Genomic DNA, 17,722 nt, shown 5'->3' on the forward strand with positions numbered 1-17,722 from the left:
TTTCTTAAAGACCTGCGAGGGTGAAGAGACGGTCTGGGAACGAGAGGAGGCAAGAACAGGGGTCTGGGTTAACGAAGTCACTAAAGAACAGCGAAAGAGGCGGCTGACTTTGTCTACACGAGGGCTGAAAAAGCCCACACAATCCCAGGAAGGAAGACGTGTGCTGGGAAGAGGCGGGGAGGGTCGCCGCCTTCCTCACGGAAGAGTAGAGGAGGCTGAGCCGGGTTCTCTCACCTCTAAGGCCGCCTGGGGGTCCTCGTCAATCAGAGCATCTGAGAAGCTCGGGCAAAACCTGCCAAGAAAGCAACGACTTCAGCAGGGCGCACTGACCAAGGAAAGGGGAGCAAGAGAGAAAAATAAATAGCAAAAAAAGAAGAAACACACACCTTTGGGTTGTTGCAGGTCCAGCTGCAGCCGCCGCCATCTCTGCGAGTCAATGTTGTGCTGCTGCAGCTGCTACTACGGAGGTTACCAGCTCCGCCGCCGCCCAAGGGGGAAACTTCTGGAGGGACACGCACCCAGCTTCCGCTCTAAGTAGCCAACGAGCAGCCACGCTGCCGGCGTGCAGCGGAGGGAGAGGACCGGAAGGGAGCATAGGAGGGGAGGGAGGCAGAAAGCAGGCGCGGGGCTCGCCGGGACCTCGGAGGACCGAGTCTCCCGGCCCAGCCCGTTTCCGGTGACCAGCACTCCTATTCCCCGCCCCTCGAAGCCTTGGTTGTACGGAAGCCTCGGCTGGCCCTCTTAGGTCACGCGCCTGCACTCTGACAGAGGTCTCTGGGTTCGTAGCTTAAAAAAGGGCTTTGGTAATATACTGTCATCGCTCGGGACCGTGTGGCGTTTGGGGGCGCTTAAATGCCTGTTAGTAACAAGCCACATTCGCGCTCCATTGTCACGTCCACCACACTCTCATGGTTACTGGAGACAGTTAAGCCTTTCGTGCCCCGTGAAGTCATTTGCTGTTCTGTGAAAGTTCCCGGATGGTAGCGGGTCACTCCCAGGATCTTGGTGCTGGGAACCCTGAAAAACTCGCCGGAAGTCGTTGTGCCCCGCAGAGGCTAGACAGACCCAAGGCTTTTGGTTCCGGGGCGGGGGAAGATGCAAGCCGCAGGCGCAGGTTTCCTTCCCAGTTAGCTTCCCAGATTTAAAAAAAAACACACAAAAAAAACACTTGTTCCTGCGGAAGGCACTGAAAGGAAGAAGGTGGGCTGAAGTCTCAGTGCCGCTTTATTTCCAACCTAGTCGCTTAGGCTCTCCCTCCCCGGTCTTTGTCCCTGGCAGATAAGGTAGAAGAAGCTTCCAGCAAAGACTCCGGCCAGGGGTGGGAGGAGCAAGAGGGAGTGGGAGCCAGCGGCTCAGCCAGTAGAAATAAACAAGTAACTGAACGTGAGTGTTCTTACACTAAGGTGACCAGACGTCCCGCTTTTGGCGGGACAGTCCCGATTTTTAACAATTTGTCCCGCGTCCCACAGCTTTTTTAAAAAGTCCAAAAGATTTAAAAGATTCTTTCCAAAACTCGGGACAAATTGTTAAAAATCAGGATGTCTGGTCACATTCTTACACCCAAAATCTAAACTAAGCCTTGGGATTCAAAACTGTTAATGCGCTAAACAAACTTAAACCAAAGCTATTCTAAGTGGTAAAATGAAAGAAGGAGAATAGTCATGTCATAGCAAGGTGGGTCACTTAGGGGAATATTAGGTATAGGAATGGATTTCTCAAAGATGTGGAATCCTGTGAGCCTCAAAAGATGAATTAGAATGAATGGAATTGGATAAGATTTGTGTTATAAACTATAACGTGAACTCTTTCAGGTGGGGGTAGTTGCTGGCTCAGTCCCCAGTTGAGTTCCATCCCCAGTAGGGGGGCTGCGGGAGGCTGTCCAGGGATGATTCTCTTTCATCATTGATGTTTCTATCTCTCTCTCCCTTCCTCTCTGGAATCAATAAAACACGTTTTAAAAAGAGAATGATTAAAGGGATTCCCTCTGCCCCACCGCCGCCCAGGAGGCTGAGGGTGGGTGAGGATGGGGGAGAATGATTAAAGGGAAAATGAGAACAGTTGTTGGGAGACCGCTGCTGTTTTACAGGGGTGGGGAAGTGGGGGAAATGCCCCTTTCTTTCCTCTAGTTCTTCTGGCTGGCCAAATCAAATTAACAGGAAGCAGATTGACAAGAGAAAATCAAATTTAATATTATGTGCATGGGAACACCACATACAATGAGAGACAGGGACTATGCATACCTGACAGATTCAGAGATAGGAAGGAGGATTGAGGTATATAAGACATCCTGAGCTAGGGATGAAATAAAGTGCTTTGGGGACTTCAAAAGGTTATTGCAGGATGATAAAAGGAGACATTCAGTAATTAGTAGTTTTCCCTGACCTATACTAGATAGCTCAAAATAAGTTAGTTCTGATATAGTAGATAGGTCAATAGAAGTTATCTCTGATAATCTCTCATGAGCAAGGCCTCTAATTCAAATTCTTCTAGGTGTTTGGGGGAAGAGGGCAGAATTTTCTCTTGAGCCTGAAGCTAAAATTGCCTTTACCTCAAAATAATCTGCATACCACTGCTGGCTCCCAACCACTCGCCTTACTGCCTGCCTGATTGCCCATAACTGCTTCTGCCTGCCAGCCTGATCACCTTCTAACCATTCCCCTGCCAGACTGATTGACATCTAACTGCTCCCCTGCTGGCCCAATTGACCCTAACTGCCCTCCCCTGCCGGCCTGGTTGCCCCTAACTGTCCTCCATGATAGGCCTGGTCATTCCCAACTGCCATCTCCTGCTGGTCCAGTCATCCCTAACTGCCCTCTCTTGCCAGCCTGGTCACCCCTAACATCCCTCCTCTGCTGCCCTGGTCACCCCCAATTGCTCTCCCCTGCAGGCCTGGTCACCCCTATCTATCCTCCCCTGCAGGTCTTCTCGCCCTTAACTGCCTTCCCCTGACAGCCATCTTGTGTCCACATGGGGGTGGCCATATATGTGTGTTGGAGTGATGGTCAATTTGCATATTATCTATTATATAGGATTACAGTTTATGTACAATATCATATTAGTTTCAGGTGTACAACTGACTGATTAGACATAATTTACAAAATTATCATCCCAAAAATCTAGTACCTAACTGACACCATACTTAGTGTCAAATTATTGACTATATTCCTTAGCTATACTTTGCATTCCTATGATTATTTTGTAACTATCAATTTGTACTTATTAATCCACTCACATTTTTCATCATTCCCCCCACAGGCCCCTTCTCCACTAGTAATTGTCAAAATGTTCTCTGTATGAGTCAGTTTCTGTTCTGCTTGTTGGTTTATTTTGGGACTTTTTAGAATTCACCTAGAAGTGAAATCATATGGCATGTCTTTCCCTATCTAACTTATTTTATTCAACACAATACCCTCTAGGTCCATCCCTGGTTTTGCAAATGGCAAGATTTCATTCTTTTTAATGGTTGAGTCATATTCCATTGTATATATGCACCACTACTTCCTTATCCATTCACCTATTGATGAACATTTAGGTTGCTTCCACATCTTGGCTATCCTATCTAATAAAAGAGTAATACGCAAATTATGCATCACTCTGCTATACCCACAAGCCACGCCCATCTGCCAATCAGGAGTGAGTATGTAAATTAACCCAACCAAGATGGCTGTGGCCACAGAAAGAGTAGAAGGGAGGCTTGGGTTTCCCCGGGGATGGAGGAAGCCAAGCTTTCCGCACACCCTGGCTGGCCCAGGCCTCCATTCAAGGCTATAAAGTTTCAATTAGAGAAGATAAATCCCAACGGAAATGGCTGCTGCCACTGAGCGAGCAGAAGGCTTGGCTCTGCTCCAGGCTACAAAGTTTCAATTGTAGAAGGTAAATAAATCCCAGATACCAGGGCCTCCACTTGGGTCGACAGTAGGCATGACCAACCTGCAAACCACCACAGGCCCCCCACCCAGGCCACCCCACACCCTAAGGGAACCCCAACCCTGATCCAGGATATCCTTCAGGGCAAACTAGCTGGCCCCCACCCGTTCACCAGGCCTCTATCCTATCTAATAAAAGAGTAATATGCAGATTGATCATCACTCCAATACACAAGATGGCTGCCCCCATGTGGACACAAGATGGCCACCACAAGATGGCCAGCAGGAGAGGGCATTTGGGAGGCACCAGGCCTGCAAGGGAGGGCAGTTGGAGGCAATCAACCCTGCAGGGGAGGGCAGTTGCAGAAGTGGTTAGGGGCAATCAGGAAGGCAGGTAGGCAAGCAGTTGGGAGCCAACAGTCCTGGAATGTGAGAGGGATGTCCGATTGCCCATTTAGGCCCAATCCTAGTCGGACATCCCTCGAGAGGTCCCAAATTGAAGAGGGTGCAGGCGGGGCTGAGGGGGACCCCCCACCCCCCAGGCACTGTGCACTAATTTCATGCACTAGTTGTAAATAATATTCCAATGCACATATCTATTGGATTTGGTGTTTGGGGTTTCTTTGGTTACATACCCAACAGTGGAATGGCTGGGTCATTTTTGCCTTTGTTATAGCCTTTTTTTAAAAATCTATTTTGTCTGATATAAGTATTACTATACCAGCTTTTTTTGTTCCATTTCCAATTTCATGAAATATCTTCTTCCATGCCTTGACTGTCAGTCTGTCTATATCTTTTGATCTGACACAGCATATGTAGACATCATATGTAAGGGTCTTGTTTGTTATCCATTCAGTCACTGTTTGTCTTACAGTTGGAGCATTTCATCTATTTGAATTTCAAATAATTGATAGATATGTATATTTTGCCATTTTATTATTTATATATTTTTTAATGTGATTCCTTCAATTTTATTCTTTTTCAAAATTGTTTTGTATTCTAGTTCCTTTGCCTTTTTCTATTTTTTTTTCAGGTTAGAACACAGCGTCCTTTATTTCCCAGGCCCTTCGCCGCCATCCATTGCAGTGAGGAGGAGACGGGGGTTTCCAGCTCGGGCTCAGACCGCTGAGTGGATGGAAGCGTGTTAGGTGCCGGAGTTTCCCCTCCCCTGGCCGAGCCGGGCTGGCCCGGGGCCGGGCGCCGCAGGGCTGGCATGTGCGGGGCCGGAGAAAGCTGAGCGAGGCTGACTCAGGGGCGGGACGGCCAGGACACACGGGGATGCGGCTCCACGGGACGCCAGGGACAGACGTGGGCGACGCCTGGCTGGTGTCCACAGGCCTCTCGAGGCACTTCACAAACACGGTGACCGGGGCCGGGCCCACTCAGCCCCGATGACGGCCACACCTCTGCCCGGGCCCTGCTGACCGCCGATCGGACAGTGTGGCAACCTGTGCCCTGAGGGGCCACATGTGTGTGTTCTCCCGTGGGGAGGTGGGGCACTGCTGGCCGTGTCACCAAAAGCATTGGGACGAGTCCACCGAAGTCCCGATCCCGGGCCCTGGCCGGCGGGGAGGCGGGTCCGCCCCAGACGGGGAGGGTAACAGCGAGGAAATAGCCGTGGACGTGGACTCACACGCATTACACATAGCATTTTTTTTGGGGGGGGGGGGTGGCGGCCTTTCGGGGGACCGTGTGACAGGTACGGAAGAAAGAGAAGCAAAAGAAAGCATTCAGGAGTCCCTGTGCTAGGGACACGGAGCACGGAGACCACACAGCGCGGAGGGCAGGGCTGAGGCTGCAAACTACACTCTTCATACGTGTCCTCTCAGGCCCGCAGGCCGCGCTTCTTAGTAAAATAAAGCTCTGTGTTACTCTAGGATAGGGGTGTCGAACTCAATCAGAGAAGGGGCCAAAATCTAAAATCCAGCCTAAATCGCAGGCCGAATGGTTTACTGAACAGTCATAAACTGACAATGTCATAAACTGACAGCGGAGTGCAGTGATGACAGCGCGGTGCTGGCCACACTGCAAGGCCTGGCGGGCTGGATTTGGCCCGCGGGCCTTGTGTTTGACACATGTGCTCTAGGATGTCCTGTAGGCGTCTGGGGGCTGGCGTGGGAGAGCTGAGCAGGGCACTTGGCCCTGAAGGAGGACCCCGTGCCACAGCCAGCGGCCACGCTCGTCACCCCGCACTTGGCACCGCCCCGGGCCCCCGGCTGCAGGCCACGAGCCAGTGCGCTCGGGGGCCAGAGGACACTGAGGCCGGTGCCCCCGCCGGGGATGGTGTCCGGGCCTGTCCCTGACAAGCCTCCTCGGATCCCCGTCCAGGTCCCCTCGGTGCCCCCAGGGCTGGGGAGGTGGGCGTGCTCTCTAGATGCCCGCCCTCCCCGGGGGCAGCCGCTCTGCAGCATCTCCTGGTGCCAGCACCGCGGGGGAGGGCGGTGCTCAGCCCGGCGCCAGGGCCTGGGCTGCAGGCAGGGGGGTCTCAGGCGCAGGGCTGCGCTGTGGGACCTGCTCCCGCCTCACCCTCGGCCCCGCCCACCCGGGTGCCCGCCGGCCCGGTGGGCACAGAGGAGCGGAGCCAGCGGCCTCCCTGGGCGTGGGGCGGGTGCGGCGCCATCAGAACAGCAGGGCCTTCTTCTTGAGGTCGTTCCTCTTCCAGGGCGCCAGGCGGTCCAACTCCTCCACGCTCATGCCGAACACCGCCTGGAACTCCGCGGGTGACAGGTGTCTCTCTAGTCTCGTCCGGTCCACGTCTTTGGGCAGCTTCACTCGGATTCGGTTTGTGACGATGAGGGGGTCATAGGGACAGACCTTATATTCTCTCGTGCCCCAGCTGCCATCCGGGTCTGCTCCCCAAGGCGCCAGATTGGCGTTCCGGTGGTCCGGGTCCTTCTTTCCGTGTCGGGGAGAGGGTCAGATTTGGAACAGGGGAACCGTGAGTAGAAGCTGGCTCCCGGGCCCATGGGGAGAGGGTCTCGGTGGGCCCCGCTGCTGTGGGACAGCGAGTTGGTCCTGGTGTCCGCGTCCCCCTGGAGGATCAGCCAGCTGCCCTTCTGCTTCCTGCCATCCTGGTCGGAACCGCCGTCCTCCCGGTCCGGGCGCCTCGAGGCGTGCTGCTTGTAGATGGGGGGCTCCCGGTAGATGTTACCTTTGACGCCGGGGTCTGGCACGTGGAAGTGGCGCTGCGCCTGCTGGTAGGTGGCGGGCGGCCTGCCGTCAGACAGCACGGAGAGGCTGGGGTGCTCCAGCCGCTTTCGCTGCCTTGCCGGCTTTAGTGCTGGGGCAAGCGCGAGGTCTGGGTGTAGCGCCCGAGGCTGGCCGGCGGAGCTGGGCTGGAGGTGCGGCACTGCCGGGAAAAGCGCTCGTCCTGGTCTCCCTCCAGGCCGCTCGGCCGGTCCCCCGCGTGGCTGACGTAGGGCGAGTAGGAGATCCTGTCGGGGCGGTGGATGTTGTAGATGGCCTCGCTCTTGGGCAGGGCAGCCAGGTCCCTGGAGTCCAGGATCTCGTCCCCCAGCCTGGCGTAGATGACGCGGCTGGGGGAGCCCGGGGTGCTGGACGCAGGCACTGAGATGATGCTCTCAGAGAACGTCCTGGTCTCCTGGAAGGCACAGGGGATGGCACCCGGGCAAACCTGCTTCTGCATCTTGCTCATGTCCTCCGTCCTGGCTGCTTGTCGGCAGGCGGGGTGCCAGATGGAGGAGCCTTGGAGGTACGTCTCCTGGCCCTCGGCGAACATCCGGCCGCGCCGGCCAGGAGCGCGCAGAGCGGGTGGGAGTGCTCGCCCGCCTCCGGCACGCGCCCGGCGATGTGCTTCTCGCAGCCCTCAAGGCGGAGGCCGAACTCCGCGTGGTGGTCGGCCTCGCAGTAGGGCAGCCCGTCCTTGCTGATGTACTCGGCATGCAGCTCCTTCCCGCAGGTCTTGCACTTGAAGCGGCCCAGGTGCCAGTGCTTGTCCAGGGCCACCAGGGACTGGCCGTTTTTTACTTCTGTGGCGCAGCGCCCGCAGCTCCAGAGGCCCTGGGACAGGGGAACACTTCGGGCACATGCACTCCTTCCCGGTGAAGGCCACGCGGTCCCCGGGCGGGAAGGGCAGCCAGCAGGGGCGCACACGAAGCAGTCAGGGTGGTAGGTCCCGCCCAGCGCTGACACCACCTCGCCCTGGATGAAGCGGTGGCAGGCAAAGCAGCGGGTGCCGTACATGCGCTGGTAGTCCCGCGTGCAGATGTGCTGCCCCTGCCGCACCAAGAGGCCGCCCTCTGCCAGGTCGCAGCCGCACACTGGGGAGCGGAGGCCGCGTCAGGGGGACTCTCCCACGGGCGGGCCCTCTCCCTCGGGCGGGCCCTCTCCCCCAGGCGGGACTTTCCCACAGACGGGACTCTCCCCCGGGCGCACCCTCTCCCACTGGCGGCTCCTCTCCCCCTTATTATTTATATTTTTTAATCTTTTTCTGTTCTTCAAGAAGACCTTTTAACATTTCATATAATACTGATTGGGTGGTGATGAACTTTTTTAGCTCTTGTTTTTCTAGGAAACTCTTTGTCCTTTTATTCTAAATAACTTTGCTGGTAGAGTAATCTTGGTTTTAGGTCCCTATTTTTCATCACTTTGAATATTTTGTGACAATCCCTGTGGCCTGCAAAGTTTCTGTTGGGAAGTCAGCTCACAGTCTTATGGGAGCTCCCTTGTATAATAGATAACTGCTTTTCTCTTGCTGCTTTTAAGATTCTCTCTTTGTCTTTAACTTCTTGGATCTTATTATTTTTTTAAATTAAATTTTCTTTTGATGATACAGCTAGCAGGTTTTAATAGTAGATTATAAATGGTGTGTGAGACAAATAGAAGAGTCAAGAATAAGTCCAGGGTTTTGGGGAGATGATGTTTTGTTTTAGTTTTTTAAAATATTTATTTATTTATTTATTTATTTATTTTTTAAATACATTTTATTGATTTTGTACAGAGAGGAAGGGAGAGAGATAGAGAGTTAGAAACATCGACGAGAGAGTCGTCAATCAGCTGCCTCTTGCACACCCCCTACTGGGGATATGCCCGCAACCAAGGTACATGCCCTTGACCGGAATCGAACCCGGGACCTTTCAGTCCCCAAGCCGACGCTCTATCCATTGAGCCAAAACGGTTTCGGCTAAAATACTTATTGTTGAAAGTTATACATATGGACCCCTTCTCCCCCCAACCCCTTTGACCATTTCTAGACTGCCCAATCCCAGGCCTTCACCAACCTATTGTCTGTGTTCATGGGTTATGCATATATGCACACAAGTTCTTTGGTTGATCACTTCCCATTCACCTTCTTGCATTTTAAATATGATGTGACTTAGTGTGGGCCTCTTTGGGTTCATCTTTTTTGGGACTCTATGCTTCCTGGACTTATATTTCTTTTTTCCTTAACCAGGTTAGGGAAGCTTTTTGTCATTATTTTTCCAAATAGGTTTTCAATTTCTTGCTCACTCTCTTTCTCCTTCTGGTACCCCATAATGTGAATGCTGGTATACTTAAAGTTGTCCCAGAGGCTCTTTACAATATCCTCATTTTTAAAACAATTTTTTGTACTTTGTACAACTTTTATTAAGAGTGAACCAATATCAGTATTCATAAACTGTAAAACAATGGGGAACTGTAAATAGTAGGAAATAGGGATCCTAAATAATAGACAAAACCTCTTAAATTTTCTTATTGCTTATATACATCAATGTGTAATATTTAAGCTTCACTGAACTCCTTATTAAGCAAACGTTTTTTCATAGGCTAACTTTTTATCTTTCTGTGCCTTTATCTTTTTAAAAAATATATATTTCCTTATTGATTTCAGAGAGGAAGGGAGGAGAGAAAGAGAAAACATCAATGATGGGAGAGAGAATCATCGTTCAGCTGCCTCCTGCATGCCCCCCACTGGGGACCGAGTTCGCAACGCAGGCATGTGTCCTTGGACGCAATCGAACCTGGGACCCTTCAGTCCATAGGCTGATGCTCTATCCACTGTGCCAAGCCAGTTAGGGCTGCCTTTATCTTTTGACTTTCAGCAAACATACCTGAATAGTTTTATCTTCTGGTGTTATCTCCTGGGCTTCCTTTTCCTTATAAAAATAAATAAAAAAATATATACGTGTGTGTATATGTGTGTGTGTGTGTGTGTATAGTATATGTATATTTGTGTTGATTTCAGAGAGGAAGGGAAAGGAAGAGAGAGAAACATCAGTGATGAGAGAAATCATTGATCAGCTGCCTCCTGCACAGCCCCTACTGGGAATCAAACCTGAAACCCATGTGCCCTGATTGGAAATTGAACCATCACTTCCTGGTGCATAGGTCATTGCTCAACAACTGAGCCACACCAGGCAGGCAATTTTTCTTTTTAAAGTACTTTAAGGGGCATTAGGGGATGATTTATGTGGAAAGGGCTATGAGAGAAACTACTTGGATGCTGGGTGGTACTTATGCCCATATGTTCAGATGTAAAATTTTATCAAATTAAAATTTTTTTTTTTTTTTTTTTTTTTTTTTTTTTTTTTTTTTTTTTTTTTTAAATAAGTTTTTATTTTTCATATTATTACAAATGTTCCTTCCCCCCGCCCCCCCACCATTGCTCTCCTCCACCAGGTTCCCACCCCACCCTCTGCCCTTTCCCCTCTCCCCATGTGCCAGATTTATTTTTCAGTACTTAACATTTTTTATGCTACTGTAAATGTCACATTTTAAAAAATTTCAAATGGATTGTTTTATTTTCTTTTAATTAAAATTAAAATTTTAATTTGATCATCAGATCAAATTAAAATTTTAATTTTAATTAAAAGAAAATAAAACAATCCATTTGAAATTTTTTAAAATGTGACATTTACAGTAGCATAAAAAATGTTAAGTACTGAAAAATAAATCTGGCACAGCATTGCAAAATGTATACATTGAGACTTACAAAACATTGATTAGAGAAATTAAAGAACACTTAAATCAGGGGTCTTCAAACTACGGCCCACGGGCCACATGCGGCCCGCAGAGGAGTCTGATCCGGCCCGCCAGGTTTTTTGGGCAGTGAGCGCAGCCGAGGTGTTACAGTAGGAATTAGTAGTTCATATAGTCCGGCCCTCCAGCTCTCTGAGGGACCGTGATCTGGCCCCCACTTTAAAAAGTTTGAGGACCCCTGAATGGAGAGACACTTTGTTCATGAGTCCAAAGACCAACTCATGTTCATTCTTCCCAAATTGGTTTATAGATTCAACATGATCCCACTCAAAATTGAGTTTTTTTTCATTGTAGAAATTGAAAAAAACAGGTTCTGAAATTCAAATGAAAATTCCAAAATATTAGAATAGCCAAATCAACTTTGTAAAAGAACAAATTTAGGTAACTAACACTACCTGATTTCAACACATCAACCTTCTGTATTGGAACAAAGATAGGCAAATCAATAGAACAGAGTCCATAAATAGACCCATACATGTAAGGACAACTGATTTTCAACAAAAGTCCAAAAGTAATTCCAGGTACGAAGGATGCTCTTTTTAGACTTTTGGATATACAAAAGTAAGAAAGTAAACTTCAAACATGCCCTGCACCATACAAAAATTAACTCAAAATGGATCTTGGATCTAAATGTAAAACTCAAAACTATAAAACTTCTGGAGGAAAGAAAATTGCTGTGACCTTGGATTAAGTAAAGATTTCATAGACATGATACCAAAAGCCAAATCTTTGATGACCATAAAAGAAGTTGATAAATTAGAATTTACCAAAATTTTAAAAGTTTTTGTACTTTGAAAATATTTGCAAATCACATCTGACGAAGAGTTTGTGTAACAGAGTGAAATGCTTGGTCTCTCTGAGCCCATCTTGTTTAAGTTCCCCTGACCTTCAGGCTAACAGCTTCTGCTTTAGACTTGATAATCATTAGAGGAATTCTGCTTGGGGCTTGAGTGTTTACAACAGCTCTCCTATTTCCCCTTCCCTCAACATAAAAGGAGCCTGGACTCTGTACTTTCTTAATATGGTTTTGAGGACTAGATGTCCCATCTTCTTGGTTGGTGCCTACATGATTAAGAAACCTCTCCTTATTCCAAATTGATGTTTTGAGTTTTAGCTTTTTGAAGTATCAGGCACACAACTTAGAACCTGTATCCTGGATTTATAGACTTCTCAAAACTCAGTAATAAAAAAAGCTAAAGAATTTTTTAGATGGGCAAAAAAAATTTAACAAAGAAGATATATGGATCAGAAAAGAAATACATGAAAAGGAACTCAAAATCACTAGTCATTAGATAAATGCAAATTAAGATTGACATGGTGGAGATATAAGGAGCAACTGGAATAAGCATGCACTCCTGTGGGAATGTAAAATTATCTATCATGACACAGCCAGACTAGGTATTTACCTAAGAGATATGAAAATACATGTTCATATAAAGATTTGTACAGAAATATTTATAGCAGCTTTAATTTAATAGCTGAAATGAGAAACAATCAAAATATCCCATCAACAAGTGAATAGAAAAACACAGTACATCCATGTAATGGGAAATTACTCAGCAATAAAAGGAATTATGTACACAACATGGGCGAATATCAAAATAATTATGAAGCCAGATAAAAATAGTACATACTGCCCTGACTGGTTTGGCTCAGTGGATAGAGCATTGGCCTACAGACTAAAGGGTTCCAGGTTGATTCCTGACAGGGTTATGTACCATGGTTGTGGGCACATCCCCAGTAGAGGGTGTGTAGGAGGCAGTTGATAGATGTTTCTCTCTCACCGATGTTTCTAACTCTCTATCCTTCTCCCTTCCTCTCTGTAAAAAAAAAAAAAAATCAATAAAATATATATTTTAAAAATAGGACATACTAAGACATAGTGACAGGGAGCAGATCAGTGGTTGTCTGAGGGGTGGAATGGGCCAAGAGCTGGGAAGAACAGCAAGAAGGGAGTGGTTAAAAGGGCCACAAGGAAACTTTTAGGGTAAGACTCACTAAATATATGGATAGCTTCTCTGCTTCAGTATAGTGATTTCATGAGTTTGTACACTTTATTTTTTTATTTTATTTTTTTTAGCGTGTCATATCTTTTAATAAAGTTTCTGTTTAGTTAACAGAAAGATTAGTAGTTTTTGTTTATGTTATGACACGGTAAGGAATGAGAGAAAACATTTGTGATACCAAATGCTTAAGAGAAGTAAATATCAAAATTGCATGAGAAGTTTCCATTCCAGCACGTAAGGATTTTGTGAGTTGCCACTCCATCTTAACAAGTAAAAAGCTAAACAAGCTGAAAAAGCAACAACTCTCCCTAGAACCATAAGAAAAGTGAGGTCACAGGGCAAACTGCCAACACTGAAGAAATCCACAGGAGGACACACAAAACCCCAACTTCCCAGAGTAGAAACCCAGGAGCAGCAATCTCCATGGAAACCTGAACTTTAATGGACAAATTACCAGAGATCCAGAGTGGACAAGTCTGAGAGGTGAAAAATTGAGGGGGACCCAATCATTAAGGAGCCCTCATTTTTGTGAGTTTTAGCTCCAGGAACTTTATCAGGTTCTCACAGTAAATACTAGAGGAAGATCCCTTGAGCTTCTCGGAGGGATAGTTGAAAAGGGATGATTTAGAAACACCTTGAAACATTCCATTCTTCTTAACAAAGTCTGCACTCAGGAGAAACGATTCAATCAGAGCCCAACCTGCTGGAGTTTCATCAGAGCCTAACTGGCCCGGGAAAGAGAAATCGTCACCTCCAACTGGGCATAGTTCTTCACCTGGAGGAAGGGAGACTCTCAACTCAGCAACTGCAGTCATCCTGTCCCACCAAAGTAAGGAGGACGAGGAACTGAGAAGCATGTGTGAAGTTTCCATGTAGAGCACATGTGTCAAACACAAGGCCCGCGGGCCAAATCCAGCCCGCCAGGCCTTGCAATGTGGCCCGCACCACGCTGTCATCACTGCACTCCGCTGTCAGTTTATGACATTGTCAGTTTATGACTGTTCAGTAAACCATTCGGCCCGCGATTTAGGCTGGATTTTAGATTTTGGCCCCTTCTCTGATTGAGTTCGACACCCCTAATGTAGAGGGACAGGCTCACCAAAGGACTGACACCTAATCATAAGATCATACTTCCTTTCTCCCAATACCTCACCACCACATTACTGAAGGCATATTTATAGCACCTCCTTTTATGAGTATTTCATACCTGGCTATCCAGGAAAAATTACAAGATTATTAAAAGAAAAAAAAGAAGAAAAAAACAGTTTAGTGAGACAGAGAAAGCATCAAAGGCATGGCAGGGATGTTGAAATTATCAGAACGGGAATGGAAATTTTAAAATAACAATTATGATTAATTGTTATTAATGCCTAAAGATTCAAATGGGTAAAGGAGAGAGCATGCAAAAAGAGATGGGTGATTTAAGCAGAGATATGAGAAGTCTAAGAAAGAACCAAAAAGAAAAGGAAGAGATAAAAAGCACTGTAACCGAAAGGATGACTTTGATAGGTTTATTGGTAGAGTGGACACAGCTGAGGCAAGTAACTCTGTGCTTGAGGATATCTCATTAGAAACATCTGAAATTAAAAAGTAGCGAGAGAGAAACTTTTTTTGAAAAAAGTGAGTTTGTACACTTTAAATATGTGTAGTTTATTTTATGTCAATTATAGTTCTATAAAGACATTTTTAAAACAAGTTCAATGTTGAGTAGAAGTTGATAAGCATATAGATAGTATTTAGCAATATGAGAACATGAACATGAAAATAGGCAAATATTAATAGAATATACCTAAGAAAAGAGTAACAGGCTAATTGACCGTACCTTTGTGACACCCACCAGCCAATTAGGAGTATGCAAATTAACCCAACAAAGATGGCGGGCTAACTGCATATGCAGGTGCCAAGCAGCCCGGGGCGGGTGGGACACAGGCTTTCCACACCGCCCCAGCCACTCTGGGCCTCTGGGTGTGAAAGGCAGAAAGGTGGCTCTGGGCTGGAGCAGAAAGGCTGCTCTAGCCAGAGCGAAGGCAGTGCCAGCAGCCAGGGGAGGGAAGGCCCATTCTTGCATGAATCTTTATGCATGGGACCTCTAGACCTATATAATAAAAGGCTAAAATGCAAATTGTCTCCTGGACCAGAGTTCAACCAGAAGGTGGGGCCGGCCAGCCAACCTCCTATGTCCCCTCATTAAAGATGAAAAGCATGCAAATTTATTTAATACAAGTTTTATGTGACACGAGAGCCTTCATAAGGAAATGAAGACTCAAAGAAATGGGTTAGCATGAGTGTTTTTATACTAAGTTTGATGAAGAGTGGAAAATTGTAGGGAAAAAGAAGAAAGGGGCATGAGCAAAGGGTAGTAAACTGGGGAAACTCGGAAAGGTTTGTTCATTGAGATCCATCTCAGCATCTCTCCATCTTCAGAGATAAGAATGCACCTTTGCAAATGATATTTTGGAAGAATATTAACTGGCATGAGAAAATCCTTAAGTGAAATTAACTTCTTTATATAGAGGTATAGGACTGAAATTGTAATTTTCCTACATTTTCTGTTTCTCATATTCTGTTAATTAATGTCTAATTACTAACTAGAAATTAAGAAACTTGTTTTTAAAATTATGTTGAATATTATTGCTGAGAACATTTTATTGTTTTCTAATTTCTGGAGCTTTGTAATCCATTGTGTGATGTCTCAAAACTGCCACTTGGCATGGCTGAAAGGAAAAATGAGAGGATGACATTCTGCAATTCTGACTAATGGAGTTTATTACATAAGCATTTACTAACACTATAATACTAGCAACATTTTCTGTATACTGTTCTAAAGAAACTTTTGCTTGAAAACACAAGAATTTTTATATGATTTATTTAATAATAAACCAATTGCAGATACAAAAATGTTGAGAGGATTTCAAAATTTAAATTTTTGTTTAAATACAAAGTCCCTCTGTAATATGAAAACATATAACATTAGACCTCTAAAGAAAATTTTTTCATCTACAAAAATTTATCTTTCCTATACTAGAAAATATGCAGAAAACAATTTTTCTTGTGAAATGTACATTATTTACAGTTGAAAAGTAATCTGAAATTTATTTCAGAAACGTGGTTATACATATATATATTATCTTTGTATGCAATTCCCCCCTACTCATTTTTAAAAGATCCAAAATATAAATCAATTGTGCTTTTATAGCAACTGACCATTCAAGCAGATTAACCCAAGGCTTGGATGTTTTCTGAGCCTGTAAGAAAGAGTCTAGACTCTCAGAACAGCAGTGTATTAGCAATGCATGTTTACTAATGAGCCACAGTGCACAGGGGCCTAAGGAATTAATGAAGAATTCAGTTTCATAGCAATCTTACAGAAAGTAGAAATTTTAATTTCTAGGGCCACTTATTTTTCTGCAATATTTTTGCTATACTTACATTAGGAAATAAGCTGATGTTTTAATTGATATAATTCTAAAATATAGAAGTTGGAATCATAAATTTAGAACTATAAAGGAAATTGAAGATCATCTAGTCTAAGCCAAATGTATTCCTTACTTTCATGAGAGAACTGAAGCCCAGAAAGAACAGTGGCTTGCCCAAGGTTACAAAACTAGTTAGGAGACCACTCTTAGATTTCTGCTTTCATACTACCCTGCTTCTCAAACAGGTTCAGCCATCATCATGGGCATATTTCAATTTTAATGTTATATTTTACATTCATAATTCAATATACTGTTCATCCAACTAAAAGTCAATCTAGTTAAATCATAATTTTAACAAAGTATAAAATAGGTGTCTTGCAGTTGAAAGAGTCAAGACTTAACTTACACAAGTGGAATGAAAATAGTTCCTATATAAGTTTCCTGTTGTCTTCTATTTAAGTACTGTATTTACAACAGAATCAGAAAAGATCAGACATTGTAAAATTTTAAAAGCAACTTTAAAAATGCTTAAGATATAGCAATGAAAAAAATCTCAAAAGAATGTCTTCATAGTATAAAATGCCTGTTCCTTCACAAGTGAATTCTGAAACATTTGGCGAACAAAGAGAAACCCTTTGGTTTTCCTCATCTAACAAAGTCAAACTAACTCTTAATTATTTTTAAAAACTACAAAAAGGAATATCTTTATAATTTTGTCTTAGAATCAGATAGTTTGCATTCAATTGGAAATGTTAAATTAAAAAACAATCATCCATAATTCTTTTGGAATTTTAATTAAAAAGAGTTGGGTTCCAGCAGTTCGTTTTGTTTCATAGCTACCTGAGAAGTAAGTCCATTGGAATTGGAAACCACCATCACGTAAGACTGTGGCTGTTGCTCGGTTTCCTCAGTGTCTTCTTTCAAATCTTCTTCAGCCTCCTTTTTCTCTATTTCCTGGGTAAGAGTTTTTGTGTCTTGAGCTTTGATAACTGAAGTGATTACAGTGCCAGGTGGGTGGGCAACCAGCTGTGAACTTCGAGGAGAAAATGTCACCACAGGGGTAGTAGCACTGAAGGGTGGCGATGAAGCCACGCTGACGGTTCCATTGCAAATGGACTGGACATTGCTGGTAAGAACCTGCTGTACTTGGGCAGGACTCAAGACAATCGAAGGAGGAGAGCCCGGCTTCTGAGACTGTAACACCACATTTTCTTTCAGTACTGTCATGGGCTGTGATGATGGAATGGCTTGTAAAATAAATTTCTGAGACCCAGCACCTGACGATGGATCTGTGCTGGCTATCACTGTTGTGAGTGGCACTGTCTGGAGTGTTACTGTATGCAAATGCTGATTCCCAGGAGACACGACCACTGGAACTTGGGCTGGAGCCTGTATAGTCCTATAGAAATTAAGGAATAAAAGTGAGAAAATTACCATATTCTACATCATTTAAAAC

At 45.5% G+C, this 17,722-nt stretch overlaps 2 protein-coding genes and 1 pseudogene across 8 annotated transcripts in view; all 3 read right to left on the reverse strand.

Annotated features, from left to right (window-relative positions):
- SUGT1 (SGT1 homolog, MIS12 kinetochore complex assembly cochaperone) overlaps nt 1-547 on the reverse strand; it is a 59,058-nt gene extending 58,511 nt beyond the window's left edge. The window contains exons 1-2 of the mRNA XM_084876570.1: nt 387-547; nt 235-292 (exon numbers count right to left, since the gene is read on the reverse strand). Coding sequence (XP_084732696.1) covers nt 235-292; nt 387-424 — 96 coding nt within the window. The 5' untranslated portion in view covers nt 425-547. The remainder of the gene's footprint in view (nt 1-234; nt 293-386) is intronic.
- A 5,193-nt stretch (nt 548-5,740) lies between these two features.
- On the reverse strand, nt 5,741-8,000 carry LOC311618875 (actin-binding LIM protein 2-like; annotated as a pseudogene). Its single transcript has one exon. The product of its transcript is annotated as an actin-binding LIM protein 2-like (transcript).
- Nucleotides 8,001-12,928: 4,928 nt separating this feature from the next.
- Nucleotides 12,929-17,722, reverse strand: part of ELF1 (E74 like ETS transcription factor 1) — a 99,209-nt gene continuing 94,415 nt past the window's right edge. For all 6 annotated transcript variants that reach the window (XM_084876557.1, XM_084876553.1, XM_084876556.1 and 3 more), the window contains exon 9: nt 12,929-17,665. In XM_084876557.1, the coding sequence (XP_084732683.1) occupies nt 17,062-17,665 (604 nt within the window). In that variant the 3' untranslated portion in view covers nt 12,929-17,061. The remainder of the gene's footprint in view (nt 17,666-17,722) is intronic.

This window comes from Pipistrellus hanaki (assembly GCF_964339955.1).
Source record: "Pipistrellus hanaki genome assembly, chromosome: 3".
NCBI classification, from domain to species: domain Eukaryota; kingdom Metazoa; phylum Chordata; class Mammalia; order Chiroptera; family Vespertilionidae; genus Pipistrellus; species Pipistrellus hanaki.